The 18,245-nt window shown below is 36.6% G+C and overlaps 1 protein-coding gene across 2 annotated transcripts; it reads left to right on the forward strand.

Annotated features, from left to right (window-relative positions):
• The first annotated feature begins 1,219 nt into the window (after window positions 1-1,219).
• LOC148071310 (innate immunity activator protein-like) lies at window positions 1,220-17,827 on the forward strand. Of its 2 annotated transcripts, none has more exons than XM_087801603.1 (10): window positions 1,220-1,425; window positions 8,235-8,361; window positions 10,094-10,227; window positions 12,150-12,272; window positions 12,337-12,565; window positions 13,015-13,068; window positions 13,147-13,453; window positions 14,212-14,364; window positions 14,491-15,145; window positions 15,997-17,827. In XM_087801603.1, the coding sequence occupies exons 2-10, from the start codon at window positions 8,238-8,240 to the stop codon at window positions 16,084-16,086; spliced, it is 1,869 nt and encodes a 622-aa protein (XP_087657729.1). In that variant the 5' UTR covers window positions 1,220-1,425; window positions 8,235-8,237; the 3' UTR covers window positions 16,087-17,827. The 2 variants fall into 2 exon arrangements, with proteins under 2 accessions (XP_087657729.1, XP_087657728.1); XM_087801602.1 differs by lacking the exon at window positions 1,220-1,425 and adding an exon at window positions 5,096-5,192.
• The last annotated feature ends 418 nt before the right edge of the window (window positions 17,828-18,245 follow it).

The following is an 18,245-nucleotide window of genomic DNA, read 5'->3' on the forward strand; positions in this document are numbered from 1 at the left end:
GTGATCATTCATATCTTAACATAGTAACTAAAACAAAACACTGTGTCTGATAAACATTTGAGGTCATTGATGTCAGTCTGGCAGTATTTTGCAGATATTTGACATTTCTTGTATACAATAAACAGTATTAACATTTCTGTATCATTAACACAACAAAAAGCTTTTATCAATCAAGTTCATCAATGTTTTCAAGAATGAATAAATACAGTTAAAAAACAACCTTTGAAAACTTTAAATTGTCCTTAGGTGTCGGTGAGTGTGGGAATGGTTGTGTGTCTCAGGGTGTCCCCTGCCTTTCCCCAAGGTAGCTGGGATAGGTCCACCTGTGACCCCACTAAGTTCAGTTCAGTTCAGTTAAAAGGACAATGTGAACCAGTGGTATGAAATGAATAAATAAATGAATAACTTACTCACTGTTCTTGCGCTCTTCAAATTAAGTTCTTGTACTCTTGTCTTCCCTGTGCAACACTGAAAAAGGAGAAGAAAGATGTTGTGAGAATGGTCAGAAATGAAGAATAACATGGACCGGTTCCCTTTTATAACACATAAAATAAAAATGAGTGAAAGTCGTTAAAAATAACCCCACAGTTCATTTACCCCAAAGGCACCATCTTGTTTTTAAAATGTCCATGTACCAATACATTATAACTTCCGATATTTCGCATTTGAATTGTTGTTTTTAAACCACAGCTTGCAAAAAAACAAAACAGAAGCTAGCTTACAACCATGGGCTCACACTTAGCTTATTGTGACATAATGCTGACCCCTAGTGACCAGTATACAACCCCACGCCGAACTTTACCTTTTACTTAAAAGTGGATTTTATAGTCAAATAAATTGATTAAAAATTCTATAAACAAATATTAAAGAGAAAAAAAATCAGGTAGCAGGTAGTTTGTACATTCTTAAACAACATGGCGGTTGATGATGAATCTTTTTCGATGATGCATTCAAGTGCATTTTTGGAAAATGGTAATTATCCCGACTTAATAAAGAAACCCACCACTAAGATCAACAGAAGATATCAATATTAAATGTAAAATTCTAATCGACAACCCGAATATATACATTTAAAATAATATATTTGGAGATCGTGGTAACGAATCGATTCAAGTACGAATAAGCGGATGTTTTGATTATATGATATTTCCGAGGGCACACAAACGCACCACGCTGCCTCACTTCACTGATCCTGTGCAGCAAAAGTTGTGTGAGTTGAAAAGTTTATTCCCGCAAATGCATTTCCAGCTTCACTGTGGCGCGACTCCTAACTTTGCCAAGCCGTTTTTTTTTACCTTAACAAGCGGGGAGCTGCGGTTTAAATAACTTACCATCGCTGCTGAAATCTGGAGAAGTCGAGCCAGATGGAGATAGTATGGAGTCGGAGGAGGCAAGACGCTAGCTAACCAGCGTTAGCTCCTCAAGGTAGGAACTTGTTTTTATCTCCTGCTCATGACACATGCGAGTTTAGCTTAATAAAGAAAAATAAGACCAGTTATTACAAAACGCATTCAACATTTTTTTTTATGTGTTTGGTTGAAGTATTTGGATTTTAATGAAACGTTTGCAGTCTGAGGCCCATTACATAAATATATTTATTTTGCACTTTTCTTTTGTCTTGATGTAACTTAAGAAACAATGAAACCTCATGTACTTCTGCTATTGCTGTGTAAATATGCTACATTATCATATAATAGTCCACTGCACTCGGTTATTCCCATTTTCTGTATTTTACTTTTATGTTTGATCAACATAATTTTTTTTATTTAAATAGAAATATAACTGTAATGTTAAGTTTAATTTATCCAGCCCAATACGTTGCAATGTCCTATTTTAAAACAAACCCTCTGATCACATGACAAACTATGAAATGGAAATTATTTCTGTTTTTTCAATTGCTTCCCATGTTTTAGCATAACAATCATCATTGGAACTTTTAGGAAGTAAGTTAAAGAAAAAAAACAACCCTATTGTAGTGTTGTCAATTTAAATAATTCCTCAGGCTGCACATTCCTCAACACTGACCTGGAGGCAATAAGACCAAAGTGGTTAAACAACCCCCCCCCCCCCTCCCATTCCACTGCTGACCTGCCAGCAGGGCTGTGAACCTTCAAACACAGGGAATCTGAAACAGGGGCTACACCTCCAGCACTAAATACCATTAGATTTAGATGTAAAGACATGATCAAATCAAATCAGATCCAAAATGCATTTGAATCGTTGAAACCTCCTGCAGGTAAGAGAATATGCGATGGATGTAAATGATTCTCTTTAAAATACCCCGCCCTTCCCATAGATGAGATTCTTCATCCTAGCATGCGCCCGCATCAGCTGCTTTTACATACAATGTTTGTGATGATCAATTCGAGTCTGAAGTCACCGCAGAGATCAACGATGACTAGACAGAATTTTTGCCATGAAAGTGAAGCACTACTCATTTTTCTATACATGTACTTGTCATCACGCTTGAATGTGTTGTTGTTTACCTACACTGTCAAGTTTGGTTGAGGTAATCACGAGTTAGTCGGAAGCGCTGCGATGAGGATGTATAAATAAAGTTTTGTTGATAAACTTGCCCGCTGGCAGCTGCACACTGGCACCGCTTGTCTAGAGATGCACACTTATTAAACGACTGTGGGATGTCTGAAGAATGTGTTTGGCCAGCTGCTGTGGTGCTTCAACAAAGACTGGTCTCTGTCTCTGTGGGACTTTTGGCTTTTTTAAACACCACTCATGATGTGTGTCAACTGGTAACTCTGACAACACTGGCCTAGTGTCACAGAGAGGATGCAGCGTAATTGCTGACTTGGCTTGACAAAGAATGAGTGGGATTAGCTACCTGGTGGCACAGAGGCTTATTTTAAATGACCAGACTTTGTTTTGGAATCTAAATGTGCAAGACATGTACACGTCATTTACTTGGATTATTTATCCTAATTTATATGCTTTGTCGTCAGGAAAATACTTGTTTAACTTATAATTCATTTGGTTCATAGTCAATTTTAATTGAAAAGTATCCCAATCAATAAAAAATCACAATATAATATTTCCTTTACACTAACTTCATAAACGTGTTAAAAAATTGCAACTGTAGTTGACTAGTCTAAGACCACGCTCAGGCAAAAGTACTGCTGAACTGTAGTGAAATAATTCTCCTGTTCGATTGTTTAAATTTCATTTGAACATCAATCATTATATATAATGATGTTTCATATTAATTAATATGATTCATCATCCATTTAATAGCAGCAGCATATTTTTAACCGGCTTAGTACAACATACTAATAAACAAATACAAAGTTATAAAAAATGGTTATTGTGATTCTAAATAGATTCAAATTTTTGTAAATTACAAATAAATATCTTCGGGTATTACTACTGCGGTGCGGTTCATAGTTTACCAAACTTGCCAAGAAAATCGGTTGAAAGTCAGTAAGTAAAACCAAGATTTGATTTTCAATGCACCTTATATATCCCGGAATAAAGGTAAGGAAATAAAGATTTGGTTACACGTGTAGAAAAAAACTGTTGATTGAATATTACGAGTTCTGATCACATGTCCAATTGTAATGTGACAACAATGTTGTGATCAGATTCAGCCATGGTATGTTGACACAAGGCGCCCCTGTTCTCTTTTTAGTCGTTTATCTTCCTCTCATCATTTTCTCACCCTACTAAAGTTATCTATTGTTTGAGGAAGTTGAACTCTGCACGTGTTTTTAACTAATGGTACATAGTAATATTGTGTGGTTTATAATGCTTCTCATGTGAATGTATGTAGACATGTTAAATTCAACATGAATACAATGATAAAACTATATTGATACTACTCATAAAAATCTTTGTACTGGATAGTAATGTACACTATCTGCCTCTCTGTTGTTCCCACACTGAAGTCTAAAAGTAAAAATGTTTCTGCGCTCCTGCTTGTGCCGTGTCATCCGATCTCTACTTTTCAGGGACTGTGAATTGCAAGACTTTGTTTCAGCTTGTCTGGTCAGCGACATTCCGAGAAAGCCAACATGAATATTGAGTTTGAGAATGAATGCGAATCATGCAGTTAGAAGAGCAGGTGTTGCCACCGGGGGTCTTTGTAAATCACACCCCACTGACCCACCCGCTTCTTGTCAGCTTTTGGGAGGACACATTTCTGGTGGGAATAGGATTAAAAAAAAAAAGGAACTTAATTTAAATTGCACAAGTTAGTTTATCAATTTTCTTTATTTTCTCTGGGGTCACAGCAGGGCTTTCCCAGCTACTTGGGGCCCCAAGAGGGACCCTAAGAGACACCATTGCAGGCAATGTTAAATATATTTTAATATTAAAGCTACTACATAAAACTGCTCCTTTTCATAAACGCATTGGGGCTAAAATAAGTGGTTTCTTTTCAAATAATTGATCACTGTGTTGGTTTTTTTGGTTTAATAAATCATATTTTAAAAACCAACCAACCATCTTACATTGGTTGAAATAAGTGTTTCACAAGAAACCCAAATGAACTAAAATAAGTTAGATTCAACAATAACCTTTAATGCTTTTGGACTGTTGCAGGAAATGAGGAAGAACATATGTGTTTGTCTGGGTGTTATCTTGATCTTTTAAGTATATATTTTATTGGGTATTGTTTTGATTGTTTAAGCGCTTTGTGACCCTGGTCTAGAAAAGCGCTCTACAAATATAAATTACTTACTTACTTACTTACATTCATTGTACAGGGCAATTGTTCCTTCAAGAGCCAGCAGATGGCAGTATGCATTAATAGCTTCTTCTTTAAACTATTTTGCTGATTTATATTTCATCCAAGTGAGCCAATTAGATGATGAAGATGATTATTTGAGAAATTATCGGAGGAGGGTGACAATATGATGAACACAGTTTTCAGGAGAAAAAATGGATATTTATTTGAATCATTTTTGGGGTTCATGTCAGTGTCCATGTTGACGCTTGCTCAGCATGGTGATGAGAACTGAAGCAGGGAAGCTGCACATTCTTGTCGACACAGTTTCAAACTCAGGAGGGACAAGCCCGGTTACATGATCCTGACTGTTTAGTGACTGTGGCCACTCCCTTCCAGCAGGAAGCACTCCCGAAGGGGGGTGAGTCTCTCATTCCTAGCCACACTGTCCAGCGCTCCGGTCACATCACAGACTCTGGATGATATCTTTCAGATTTGTTGACCACCATCTATTAAAGTGAGTATTGTTAGTGTGTATTGTTTTTAAAATGTTTTTCTAATCGATTTAGGGTTTTAAAAGTAGTTTTAGGTATTTTGAAAATACTCATAATTTGTATATAATGTTATTTGTTGATGTTGACATCTTGAATTAATGAAAGTTTCCTGACGAAAATAGTGTTAAAATCATGTGTTAGTCAGTCACCTGTTGCTCAGATTATTTTTTCAAACATGAAAAACAAACAGATTTTAACTTTTAGTAACAAGCATTTGTTATACACAACACTTTTGTTAAGAGGTTCAGTATTTTCCCGGCTCTATAGGAAGTTAAAAACATGATCTATTTTACTTTTTTTTTCTGGGATGTCAATGTGATCAGTAACTTCTCTTCTTCAGACATGACTGATCAAATGAGCTGTTTTTTCCGACGTATCCGCCTGGTGATTGTTAATGTACAGCTCAGTATGTACACACTCTTCTAACAGTGCAGTCAACTAGATTTGTTATTTAATTCGAATTTAAATCGGAAATGACTAATCCTTTGAAACTTTGACAGAGTGAGGAAAAATGCATTTTGGTGTTAAATATGATTTTCAGGATTTTACAGTCTCTGATTTTGTCCATTGTTGTGACAAATGATTCTGACTGTCAACGTGAGTATTCCCCGCTGGTTCTAATGTCTTGTTTTCCCCCTCTCACCCAGCATTAAATGGTTTAGAGATTTAGAGAGGACTGGGATTAAGCGAGAGTGCAGCAGCTCAGAGTGTACTACAGAAAGTCGTCTAATGTCAGAAGGTCCTGAAAATGAGAAGATAAATATTCACATTGTGATGTGGTCACAATAAAGTTAAAATGACTCAAATGTTTTACATTAAAATAATCAAAAGTACAAAGATGAGTGGATCATGGATGTGATGAAGAGGAAAGGTGTGACATGGACGATTGAGAAACTCTTACTGGAAGAGGATGATGAGTCAAAAAATGTTTTTAGTTTCTGTTTTGTGAACATAAATGTGGTTTCATTTATTTGAATCCTATTATAATTAGTCACCGGTTGTATTCTTACTTTGATGCGCTTTCAAAGATTCTGTTAGTTATTCAATTTCAGTGACTGTCAAATGTACATTTTTAAATAATAATAGAAAGTTAAATATGTAAATATATGTTGTAAAAGCTTTTTTATATGAATGTAATTCCAGTAAAGAAGAGGAACTACTTGTGTGTGGGAGAGAATGGAGAACAGCATTATTGTTGGCAGCTTCAAAGTCCTTACAATGAACATTTTGGAATAATTGTGGTTGGTCTTTTATTCCTGCAGTTTCATGGGAAAAGCTATTCGTGTGAAAAAGTGCTCAATAAAATGAGCGCCACCGATCTGTTGTTGTGATCCTTGTATGTTGTGTATTTGTTATGTTATTGGGCTCCTTGTGAGTAAACAAGAAAGATTTTTCTTGCAAATACATGAAGAAATACTACAATTGAAGAGGGAAAAAAAGCAATGCCCTGCAGATTTTTTTCTTCTGCAGGGATCAAACATCTGCTCAGTGCATGTGGATTGTTCCCCACAACATCTCGCAGGTTTAAACTGCTGCTGTAACTGCGGTTGCACAAATAATTTTCGGTGGATTTCTGGGATTAAAGTTTCACACGCAGAAGTGGCGACTGTTTGGAAATTCTGTTGTCACACGATTCTTATGCAAGTGATGCTGTTGTTGTGACCAAGTGTTTTGAGAGCACACAGACTCCCTCTCTGTCCGCCACTAGAATTAAGATGGCTCATCTGGGCGTCATGATTAGGTGGATAATACATGTCATGCTCCGCTCGGGCAAACCAGTTGCAGCCTCGCGTTGATTAAGTGCCTCGTGAACATTTAGAATTTGTTTGTCCAAAAGTTCATTATCAGGGGAGGCGGGATGTCCTCTTCTTCTCTACAATAAATAACCCTTTTCCCATACGCTGGAATGAGTGACCAGCACCAAATTCCTTAAGTTAATCATCTAACCAGCAGCTCTCGATGTGTCATCTCATCCTGACCCAGTCGCACCCAGTTTCTTATCAGACAAACCGAGATAATGGCGTCGCATGACATCACAGGCTCGTAAACGAGTGGGATCACAGGAAGCAGAATTACTAAACATCGAACTGGTTAGAGACGGAGTGACGGAGGGAAAGCGGGAGACAGACGATGACTATACGCTTGACTGTCGGGTGGATGTGTTTAAGTCACGCCTGAATCATCCCAACAGGTCATAGTATTAAGTAATAGTTTCAGGAAAGATCAATGCGTCAGTTGTTGCACTGTGTTCTATTTAGTTTTTTTGTCTACCTTAGAAGAAATGATAACCCTTGTGTTATCTCAGGGTCAAGGTCATTCACATTGACCCAGAGACCACACAAGGGATACCACAAACACATTTATTTTCGGGCCTTCTGGTTACCTTGACCCCGAGATAACGCTAGGGTTCAGAATAAAGAAAATGACTACAATCTACACATGGGTGGGCAATTAAATTTCCATCGGCCGTTTACAACACTTTAATTTTCAGCTCGAGGAATAATTCATTGATAATAAAAGTTTGATTTGATTAAAGAAAGAAATTTAGCATAACATGAGAAATACTGTACATTTTTCAGAATCCGAAACTTGTATTGCCAGTATTGTAAATACAACATGGAGACTTTTAAATAAGTTAATTCATAATTTAAGCAATAGAGAACGAGCACCAAGGAATCAATATAAATCAGTTAAAAATGAAAAAATATTGTTATAGAAAAAATATGATTTAATAAACTTTTATTGATCAAATTAATAAAAAAACATGTTAATAATAAGTATAATAAACAACAAGTTCAACTATAAGACTGTCATCATGCACTAATAGTCTCTGTGCAAAGGTCATAGGCTGTGTTAAGGAATGTTTGAGTCATATATTGGTTGTTAAATTAACCTTAACATGGATTCAAATCAACAGTGTTTTACTCTTCTAGAAACATTATTTCTGCAATAGATTTGAGATATTTTTGGCTTGAAATAACCGAAAGTACCTCTTTGACCATCAGGTGATGATCTTATCAACGTTGAGTTCTGCGTTAACGGAAGAGCCGCCTCACAAGCAAAAGCATCCAGTGGCGATGGACGGAAACGGCGAAGCCAGTGACACGGACAGTGGGATCATTCTTCACTCTGGTAAGGTTCTGCTGAGTCATGTTCTGTTTGCAATGACGCTCTGAAGATGATAGAAGGAAGACGGTTTCAATGAAAAGGGAAGTTAAGAGGTCACATTTCTCTGTAGGTTTGAATCAGCTGATGACTTTTAAATATCCTCACAAACTTCCCTCTCATGACAACACTATGAACTCAAAGGTATTAAATGTGTCCGCTGCTGCTACGATGAGGTTTTACTCTTTCATCGCTGACCAAACACTTGAATTATGTCAACTTTTGTATTAAAACATGCAAAAATAAGTGTTTTGTATCAACAAAAATATGTTTTTGTGAATCAACCATTTGTTAAATATTTTTTAAATAAATTGCAAGGGAAGGCAAAAGATTAAAAATAGATAATGTAATAGAAGATAAGTAAAATTGAAAAAAGGCCAATAATTATTAACATTATTTTCTTGCAAAGGGATAAAAACAAAGGCCTCCAAATTAAGAAAAAATCCTTAAATAATATCTGTAACAATTAACAAAACCACATGTGAAATATATATAATAAAAAATAGTTGTTCGAAAACTGTCTGAGGTAGTAAATAAACAATAATAAATTAATTAACATGACATTTAGAAGAATATTTTGAACTTTTGATACTTTTGAAAACTGAGTATTGTGTCTGGATACAACATTTTAAAGATTTGATACCTTTGACAACCCTAATTTTAATACATGTTTTGTTACGAAGTACAAGTTCTAACTCGTTTGGCTAATATAAATATCTTACTGTGTAGTTGTTGTGCTTTTTTGATTGCAAAGGCTATTGTAGTAGAATATTTTTTGAAAACCTCTACCAAGTGTCTAAAATTTATTCAGCGCTTGGCTTATCAACAAATTTGCTTTTTTGTGAATCCCGGCCTGGACAATTTGTTTAAATTTGAAAAATCACAAATTTGTGTTATAGTTTCTATAGTCAAAGCCGCCACATAAACTAATTTTTACTTCAATTTGATCCCTATTCTTGAATTAATCTGTTAACAGCCATGATTAGTTCCTCTTGTGTTTATCAGTCCGTGCTGTGCACTTGGCACCGAGGCAGTCGACTTGTCGTGCGACGTCCTCTGATGAGTCCCGGCCTCCCCGACATTCCTCACACCTTTATTAATCCACGTGGTGTCTACCCGCCACACAGGGGTCACGTCCACCACTGTCTCTGCGCTCCATTGTTGTGCCGTCACACGTCTTTCCTGTCACACCTCAGACATTTGTCAGTACCTGCAGTGATTCTGTTAATCTCTGAAGGTATGCGCCGCTCAATGCCTTCGCCCCAAGCTGCTCCCACATTAATCCTGATGTCATTAGTCTCCAAGGCTACAGACAACACCGGCCAAAAACTCACTCTCTGTTAATTGTACGTCTAATCTGACACACGTTTTCTAGTTTCACCGTCTGTATGAAGGTAATCTTAGAACTATGCTCCGTGTTACCGGGCTGGAAAAATGTATTAAAATCTAAAATAATATTGTAAATGTTATAAAATATCCTAATATACAACATGATTAATTTTGTCACTTAACAGACTTTTAATTTACTCTTCCCGAGTTAAATTTTCCTTCAAATCATCTCTTTTTATTTAACTTCCAAAGATTACTCAGTACTTGCTTAATTCTTTAGGAATTTTGTAAAAAATTTAATGTGCTGTGATTATACATCACATAATCTCGGATTAACCTCTTTTTTTTTTTTCTTCTGCTCGTGCGTCAGGCTCCGACAGTCCAACATCCCACACCAAAGATGTGACCACACACACAAGAGCCATGAAACTCAAACACCAGTCGCTCCAAGACCGGCTGGAGATCTGCATCCTGGAGCTGAAGAAGCTTTGCATCCGAGAAGCTGTGAGTGCATCAGTCTCTCCACGATGGTTCAAGTTAGCAGAATGTTTTGAAAACTGACACAGAAAACAAGTGAGCTGATGACTTGGCTCCAAACTCAACAAATGTGTAATCGCAAACTGGACATGGAATGGGAGGAACTATCACGTCAGTAGGTGCTCCAGGGTAAAATCCCAGTATTGCTCATTCTGTCTTGTTGACACTCGGGATGGGCATTCCTGTCAGGACACGCCGCGGTGAACTAATGCACCACCTCTTTATGATGAAAGCTTCACAGCGTGAGTGGTCACACTCGTCAGCAACTGTGGCTGGAACACACCGACTCAGTCTGGACTTTTTTTTTCCTGACTCTTCTGTAATAATGAGTGAGAAAAAGTGATTCCTTCGACGTTCGATATCGACACCGAGACCTGAAGAATGTGCCACGAGAGCAAATATGTGGAGCGGCTTGTGCAACTGATCTCTTGAACCTATAGGCCTGGACTTGTAAGAAGATGACGAGATAACGTGAAGAACATTGTTTCACAACAGCTGTGGCAGTTGTAACAACACAGATATTAAAACTTGATAAAATACAAAAATACTATCTTGATAAAGTAAAATATAAAAAAAATACACTCTTGATAAAGTACAACATACAAAAATACACTTTTGATAAAGTAAAAGATACAAAAATACACTCTTGATAAAGTAAAATATTCAAAAATGCACTCTTGATAATGTACAAGATACAAAAATACACTTTTCTTAAAGTAAATGATACAAATATACACTATTGATAAAGTACAACATACAAAAATACACTTTTGATAAAGTACAACATACAACAATACACTTGATAAAGTACAAAATACAACAATACACTCTTGATAATGTAACAAATACAAAATACAATCTTGATAGAGTTTAAGAATAAAAATACACTTTTGATAAAGTACAACATACAAAAATACACTTTTGATAAAGTACAACATACAAAAATACAATCTTGATAAAGTAAAAGATTAAAAAATACACTTTTATAAAGTACAACATACAAAATACACTTTTGATAAAGTACACAATACAAAAATGCAATCTCGATGAAGTAAAAGTTACAAAAATACGCTTTTATTAAAGTAAACGATACAAATATACACTATTGATAAAGTACAACATACACAAATACACTTTTGATAAAGTACAATATACAACAATACACTCTTGATAATGTAACAAATACAAAATACAATCTTGATAGAGTTTAAGAATAAAAATACACTTTTGATAAAGTACAACATACAAAAATACACTTTTGATAAAGTACAACATACAAAAATACACCTTTGATAAAGTACACTATACAAAAATACAACCTTGATAAAGTAAAAGATTAAAAAATACACTTTTATAAAGTACAACATACAAAAATACACCTTTGATAAAGTACACTATACAAAAATACAATCTTGATAAAGTAAAAGATTAAATAATACACTCTTGATAAAGTACAACATACAAAAATAAACGTTTGATAAAGTACCAAATAGAAAAATACACTCTTGTAAAATTCAAGAAATGAATTGATAAAATACAATCTTAAAAAAGTACAAGAAAAGGTACAAAAGTACCCTAGATGAAATACAAGATGCAATCTTTACAACATTTTAAGAAGGCCGGTGAAGTAACAAGAATTATCAGGAGGCAGCATCAAGTCTTGATGTGAATTTAGGTGTTCATTTGATCTCATAGGTGAGATGATCCAGTAGACAATTATACTATAGTTTGCCTCTAAAACATATTTTAGTGAAGTATGAATGATCTATTGAGTTATTTGTGCTTTAAACATTCGTCGTATAAGTCGTTTCTGCTGACTGTTCTCATGTGTTCTATCGAGGAGTTTGGCGACGAGTAAGATTTAACTGTAAATGTTGTTTCCTGTCCAGGAGATAACAGGCCGACTACCAGAAGATTACCCTCTACTTCCTGGAGAGAAGCCTCCTCAGATCCGGAGACGCATCGGTGCAGCGTTCAAGCTGGACGAGCTAAGCATCCCGAGAGGAGGAGAGGTACGTCCACACAAGTCCGTGTAACTCCACCCACAGTATTTGAGTGAAACTTTTCTACCTGCAGGAATCAGAACTCAGTTTAATAGACGCTGAGTTGGCGCTCCAGACCAAGATTTACGAGGCGGCTCGAAAGCTCTGCCAGGAGGAGCACCTCAGTAAAGCTGTGAGGAGGAGTCGACTGCAGCAGTGCAAGAGGGAGGAGAAGAAGCTGAAGCTGCTGCAAGACTCTGCCTTCAGACTGAGACTGGAGCACGGCCGGTCCTCGCCACTGCCTGCTTTTAATCTTGCTCAAGGTACGAGTGATGGACCTGCCCGAGCTACAGGGGTTGATAAAATGGTTATAGTCTGCGGAATGAGGAGTCTGTCCTGCCACCAATGAAAGAACAAGACTTAACTAGTCCTGATTCTATCGACTGTCGGTCAAAATGGTACCCTTGATGTCACATATTTAGTCCAAGAATAAGCTAATTTATCACAATAATTTGTCTGTTATTATGCAGTTAAAATATGAACAGGAAGATGAACAAAATGATTGTTTATTTGTTGCGTTCATAACAAAGTAAATTGACCAAAAAACTATTTTAAGACACTTTCTTTAGGAATTATTATTTATTATATACATGTTTCTTATTATTATTATTTATGATGAGAATGTTTCTAATGTTACGATGTAAAGTGCAATATAGGGATAAATGTATTTTCAGTACGGACAAGAAACACTAACTTCTTTCCCGTCTCTTAGATTTGGGAACGTCGGACGACAGCTCTCTGTCTGACTCTGCAGTTCAAGATGAAGGTAAAGTTATATTTGTCACACGCTCACACAGCGGATGTCATGAAAGGGGAACATTCTAACCGTTGTTTCTTTATCTAGAAGTGGCAAGCCAGTCGTTACAGACGACCCCAGGGCTTCTATACCCAGCAGAGGCTGAGCAGAGCCTCACAGGGTCCTCGGAGCCCAGCAGAGAACTCTCGTTCCAGTCCCCGGTGGCGGCGGCGGCTCAGAGTCCGCGACTCACGCCGACGCCGCTCACGCCGCGTTTCAACCTGGACTCGCCAATGAGTTTCACCTCCAGTCCGAAATACGACGCTCCTCCCATCGAGCACTCGCCCTGGACGGAGTCGAGTCTGGACCAGCCATTCCAGAAAAGCAAGAAGTCACGTTCCTCCAGCAAAACCAGGTCAGCGGACGATCCTTCACTGTCATGTTTGTCAACAGATTATCTGTGAAGATGAGGAATGTGTTTTGCTTTTCAAGTTTCTGGTGCTTCAGTTGATTGTGTTGTTCGAACGCACTCTTGTTGCCGAAGATTCAAGAGTCTTTATTTTCATTATACAATATAGAACATGATGATCAGCGGCTCCTGTTAAATTTAAAATACCATCATTCGGGCTAATCGGCAAAAATGTTTAATGGAAAAAAGAATTGTGAAGTGGACACTGACCACTGCTCTTACTTAACAATATAATTAATAATACTTAAAAGTCATGTAAGACATGAGGTTTTGAGTGACACTAGAATATGTGTTTAAATTTCTGCACTTTAATCACCTTGTTTGTTTTACATCTCATTTAAAATAAAATTACCTTTTGAAGTTATTTGACAAACTATGGAAGAAAAAAATATGTTTTAAGACTGAATTTTTAGATAAATATTAATTATTTTAATTATATAAATAATGTTTTTATAAAAGTTGAAAATGTTTTTTAAATATCTAAAATAAATTATATACTTACTAACATTTATATTAACTTGTTCTGCCTTTCAAAAGTTTACGATACTGCCATCAATCGGGGATTAAACGGTACTACAAGCGATAGAACTTTGCCATTTTCCGTCAAATAATCGTGTTTTAAGTCTATTTCACACCAACTCTTAAGCAATCCACGTTTTATGAGTGAATTTGTTTCCTGACTATATGTTGTTGTGTGTCAACAGTCAAACAAAAACTGAAACACTTCCACCGTTAGAGGATTGTCTGGAAAACTGTGCTGTTCCTCAACAACTTTCCCACCTGAGACTCAGTCGGGCGCAGTCCAACAGCACGCCGTCCACGCCCGAGATGCGCGTCCACAGACAACTGTCCCTCAGGTACTGCAGCAGTGTCTGCTCCGTGGAGGTGTATCTGTGGAGTTCTAAGATGATAAAATAACTTTAAATTAAAACATAGATGGATGGATGGATGTTTTATTTGTTTTGTTCTTTTGTTTTTGGCAGATTATCCAGCCCTGACTCTGCATTTAGCCAGGAGCGCGAGCGTGGGCGCAGCAAGAGCGCGAGGAGGCGTCTGACCATCACCGTCCCGGACACGCTGCCACAGAATCTGAAGTACCGAAGTCACGCCAGCTCCGAGGAGAGCAGCTCGGAGCACTCCTTTGCCTCATACAACAGCTCTCCGTGTCAGGAGATGCCCCACGACTTGCCTCAGCACTTCCTCTCGCCGCTGCCGCACTCCGGTCCAACCTACCGACCTCAAGTCTTCCCGGGCTCCGGGTATTACCACAGTCCCAGAAAACAGCCCAGCCCGATGGCGTACTACAACAACGACTCCATCTACGGCACGGAGGCGGACGTGCACCGCAGCCATTACGCTGTCCACCAGACCTTCAACAGGTGTGACTACCGCTTCAAAGAAGCTGTGACGCCACCTCAGAGAGTCCAGAGACCTCCGCCTCCGGAGATCAGGCTCTCGCCGTCCACCGTGATAGACCATCCCCGCTGTCACTCCAGCGTTCTCCCTCGTCAGATCGTGAACGAGCAACTCAAGTCGTGGCACAGACGCAGCCAGTTCAAGTCCCCGAGGTCCCGTTCTCTGGACCGACAAGGAGCGGTCCGTGTTAAAAACGTGGCCTTCAGAGACTACCAGGAACAGGTGGGTGGACCCCCATGTAGCTCAAGTCTAGATTATAACATGAGGATTGGCACAAGTTATAAATATATTTTTACTAGACAGAAAGACAAAAAAACTATAACCATTAACCTCAACCACCCTTAAAACTATTGTTTTAATATTTGAAGGATTTTGAGGAAATATAAAATAAAATATGACTCGCTAAGACTACATAACTAAGCATTACAGTTAATGGCAAAGAAAATAAACCATACATAGGTTTCAATGAGATCCTTAAACAAGATCAATGATCCTAAAATGAGTCAAGATTATCCTTGAACAGACATTTTAAGTTAAAATGATTTCTAAATAAAATACATTTAAAGGTAAAATGATACTTAAAAAAAACACATTTTCAGTTAAATCATCCTTAAACAAAGATATTTAGATTAAAATATGTTCAGTAAAAATAATCACAAAACAAATGCATTTTAATTATTATGTTCATTAGCTAATTATTTAAGTATTGTTGATTATTTATTTAATTGTGTTGATTATTTATTTACTTTTTCTGAATGTCTTATTTAATGTCTTCAACTGTCTAATTCATGTTTAGCATCCTGGGTCTAAGAGGACTACAATTGAATCTATGCTGTATGTCTTGATACATGTATATTTGACAATAAAAGAACTTGAAACTTTTTTATCCTTTATAAAATTATCCTTAAACTTGGACGTCTTAATTCAAATGATTGTTTTTGACTTAAAATGTTTAGTTTAGGTTAAAATAAAACGTGAACAAAAACATTTAGTTCAAGCATCATTTAAGTTCAAAAGGTAATGATTAAAAATGAAATAAAAAAGTAACATTTAGTTTTGTCTCTGACCCTCAGGTCAACCACAGGAGGACACAGATGGCCGTCGACGACAGTCAGAGACACTGGGTTGGTGAGGACGGGACCCACTATGTCAGTCAGGTGTAGATCCGACAGACCCTGGAACGTTTTACCTTGACCTGAAACTGAGGAACATTCCATAGAAAAAGGAAACACAACACCGTTTTAATCCCACATGAGGGAGTAGAGATCCTGCGATGCCAAAAACACATGGAAAGCCATCAAGGCCCGGAGTCTTGGTCAAGGACGTTGTGATGCATCTGCTGGCTGTTCAGCCTCTGATACACCTGACAACAGGTGGACGGGAATCAATGTAAACCTGCTTTCCTCGCTGAGAGTCCACAGTTTGGAGTGTGCTTTGTTGATTTATTGTTTCTCACGGTTGAACCACTAAAAAACATGTTTAAAAAACATGTTTAAATCAACCGCATGAATTCCTGCTCATGTTTTTAACAACACTACTGTTTGCAGTTTCACAAAAAGAAATGTGACGATCACACACTTGTACACAATATTTTTAAGGTTTCTCTGCGTACTCGTATGAAGGAATTGAACCAGCAGTTTTTGTAATCATGTAAATAGATATATTTAATGTTTGTGTTTTTGGTCGTTTTAAAAGTGTGTTGTCTCTTAACACTTTGTTTCGCTTTTTGAGATGTTTCATACTTAATACCACTTAACTTGAATTACTTTCAAGACTAAACTAGTTGAAACTAGATGTTGACATACTTGCAGAGGATCTCGGTAGCACATTGAAACGACAGTGGAGTCTTGATTCGTGGCAGCTACGCTTTCACTCCAAATGTCCTGAACTTTAACATTTTTACATGTTGTGAATGGTTGAAACTAAACGATGAGCTGTATCCAAATGTGTTCGACTGCCGAGTCCACGTCCATCCCAAACAAAAACTCTTTTATTATTTGTACTTAATGGTGAACAATGTGAGCGAGCTGCATTTCGTAGTTTAGTTAGATTGAAATGTGACTGTCCAATAATTCTGTACCACTTAAAAATGATTGGAAACATTTTACATTACCGTAGATTGCAATAGTGACTAACATGTTTCTTTTTTTGTCAAAAAAATTAATTAAAATCGGAATATAGTGACAAATATTCCAGGAAATACAATCATCTTTTATTCATTTATGGACCCACATGTTTCAATCAAACAAATAATTCAATCTTTTACACCAGGGGTGTCAAACTGTTAAACAGTCAAACTCTTTAAACAGGAAATAACAGTCAAAATAGGAAACACATCAGTCTTCTTTTAAGTTGATAATGGCTTATAATTGTTGTACACTTTATCAAGGTACTCTTCTTGCCCATCTAAAATTCAAGAATCTTTATTTTCATTATACAATATTTGGAATGCGTAAATGTTTTCATAATAGTTTTAAAAAAAATAATAAAAGTTGTTAGAAAGTAAACGCTTTAACACTGATCTTTGCGTCACAATATTCAAAAGTATTGTTCGGTTTTTGGACTAAATTTATTTAGTATTTTAGCGGGACTTTGGAGGCCTGATTTGGCCCCCAAGCCTTAAAACATATTCTGGTAAAATTGTGCTTATATTACATTCATCCACGAAACTACTTCTTCAACTAAATGCATCGAGTTGAAATCAGGTTGATTGAAGAGACGTTATCGATTGAATTTAATGACGTGGACTCTTTGTTTATACAGAACTTGTTACAGAGTTAACACTGTTTTTATTTATATATTTCCGACAGTGCTATAAGTTGATATTATTTTTATATATTGTCCAACAATCTCCCAAAAAATGCATTTCTTGTCCTGTGGAATCAATAAAGAGTCATATTTGAATAGTGTTGAGTACCAGTTGTTCTATTTTGCATGTTTTTTTCTTGAAATGAACAATATTTTGTTGATTTTTAACCCAAAAATCTCTGTATAAACACATTTTGTATACCATGAATAATAATATTTCTACTGACTTTGTTTTTTGTTGATGTAGAAATATATTGAGATAAACAAGCACCTTATGTGAATGAGAACATGATATTCAGTTTACTCTTAGTTCTTGGTTTATGTTGTATTATTTATTTTTTTATGTCTGAACTCTGAGGAAGATTTAAATGTGTACATAAATATGTTATGTATTTCACAAAATAAATAAAAGATTTCGGGATTATTTTAAAATCAAGATAGTTACAGGTAACTACATGCAAATGTATTATTGATGTCAAGGCTTAAAATATAATTAATTAAAAATAGTTTTTAA

Source organism: Callionymus lyra, chromosome 10 (assembly GCF_982586985.1).
Source record: "Callionymus lyra chromosome 10, fCalLyr1.hap1.1, whole genome shotgun sequence".
In the NCBI taxonomy this organism is placed as follows: Eukaryota; Metazoa; Chordata; class Actinopteri; order Syngnathiformes; family Callionymidae; genus Callionymus; species Callionymus lyra.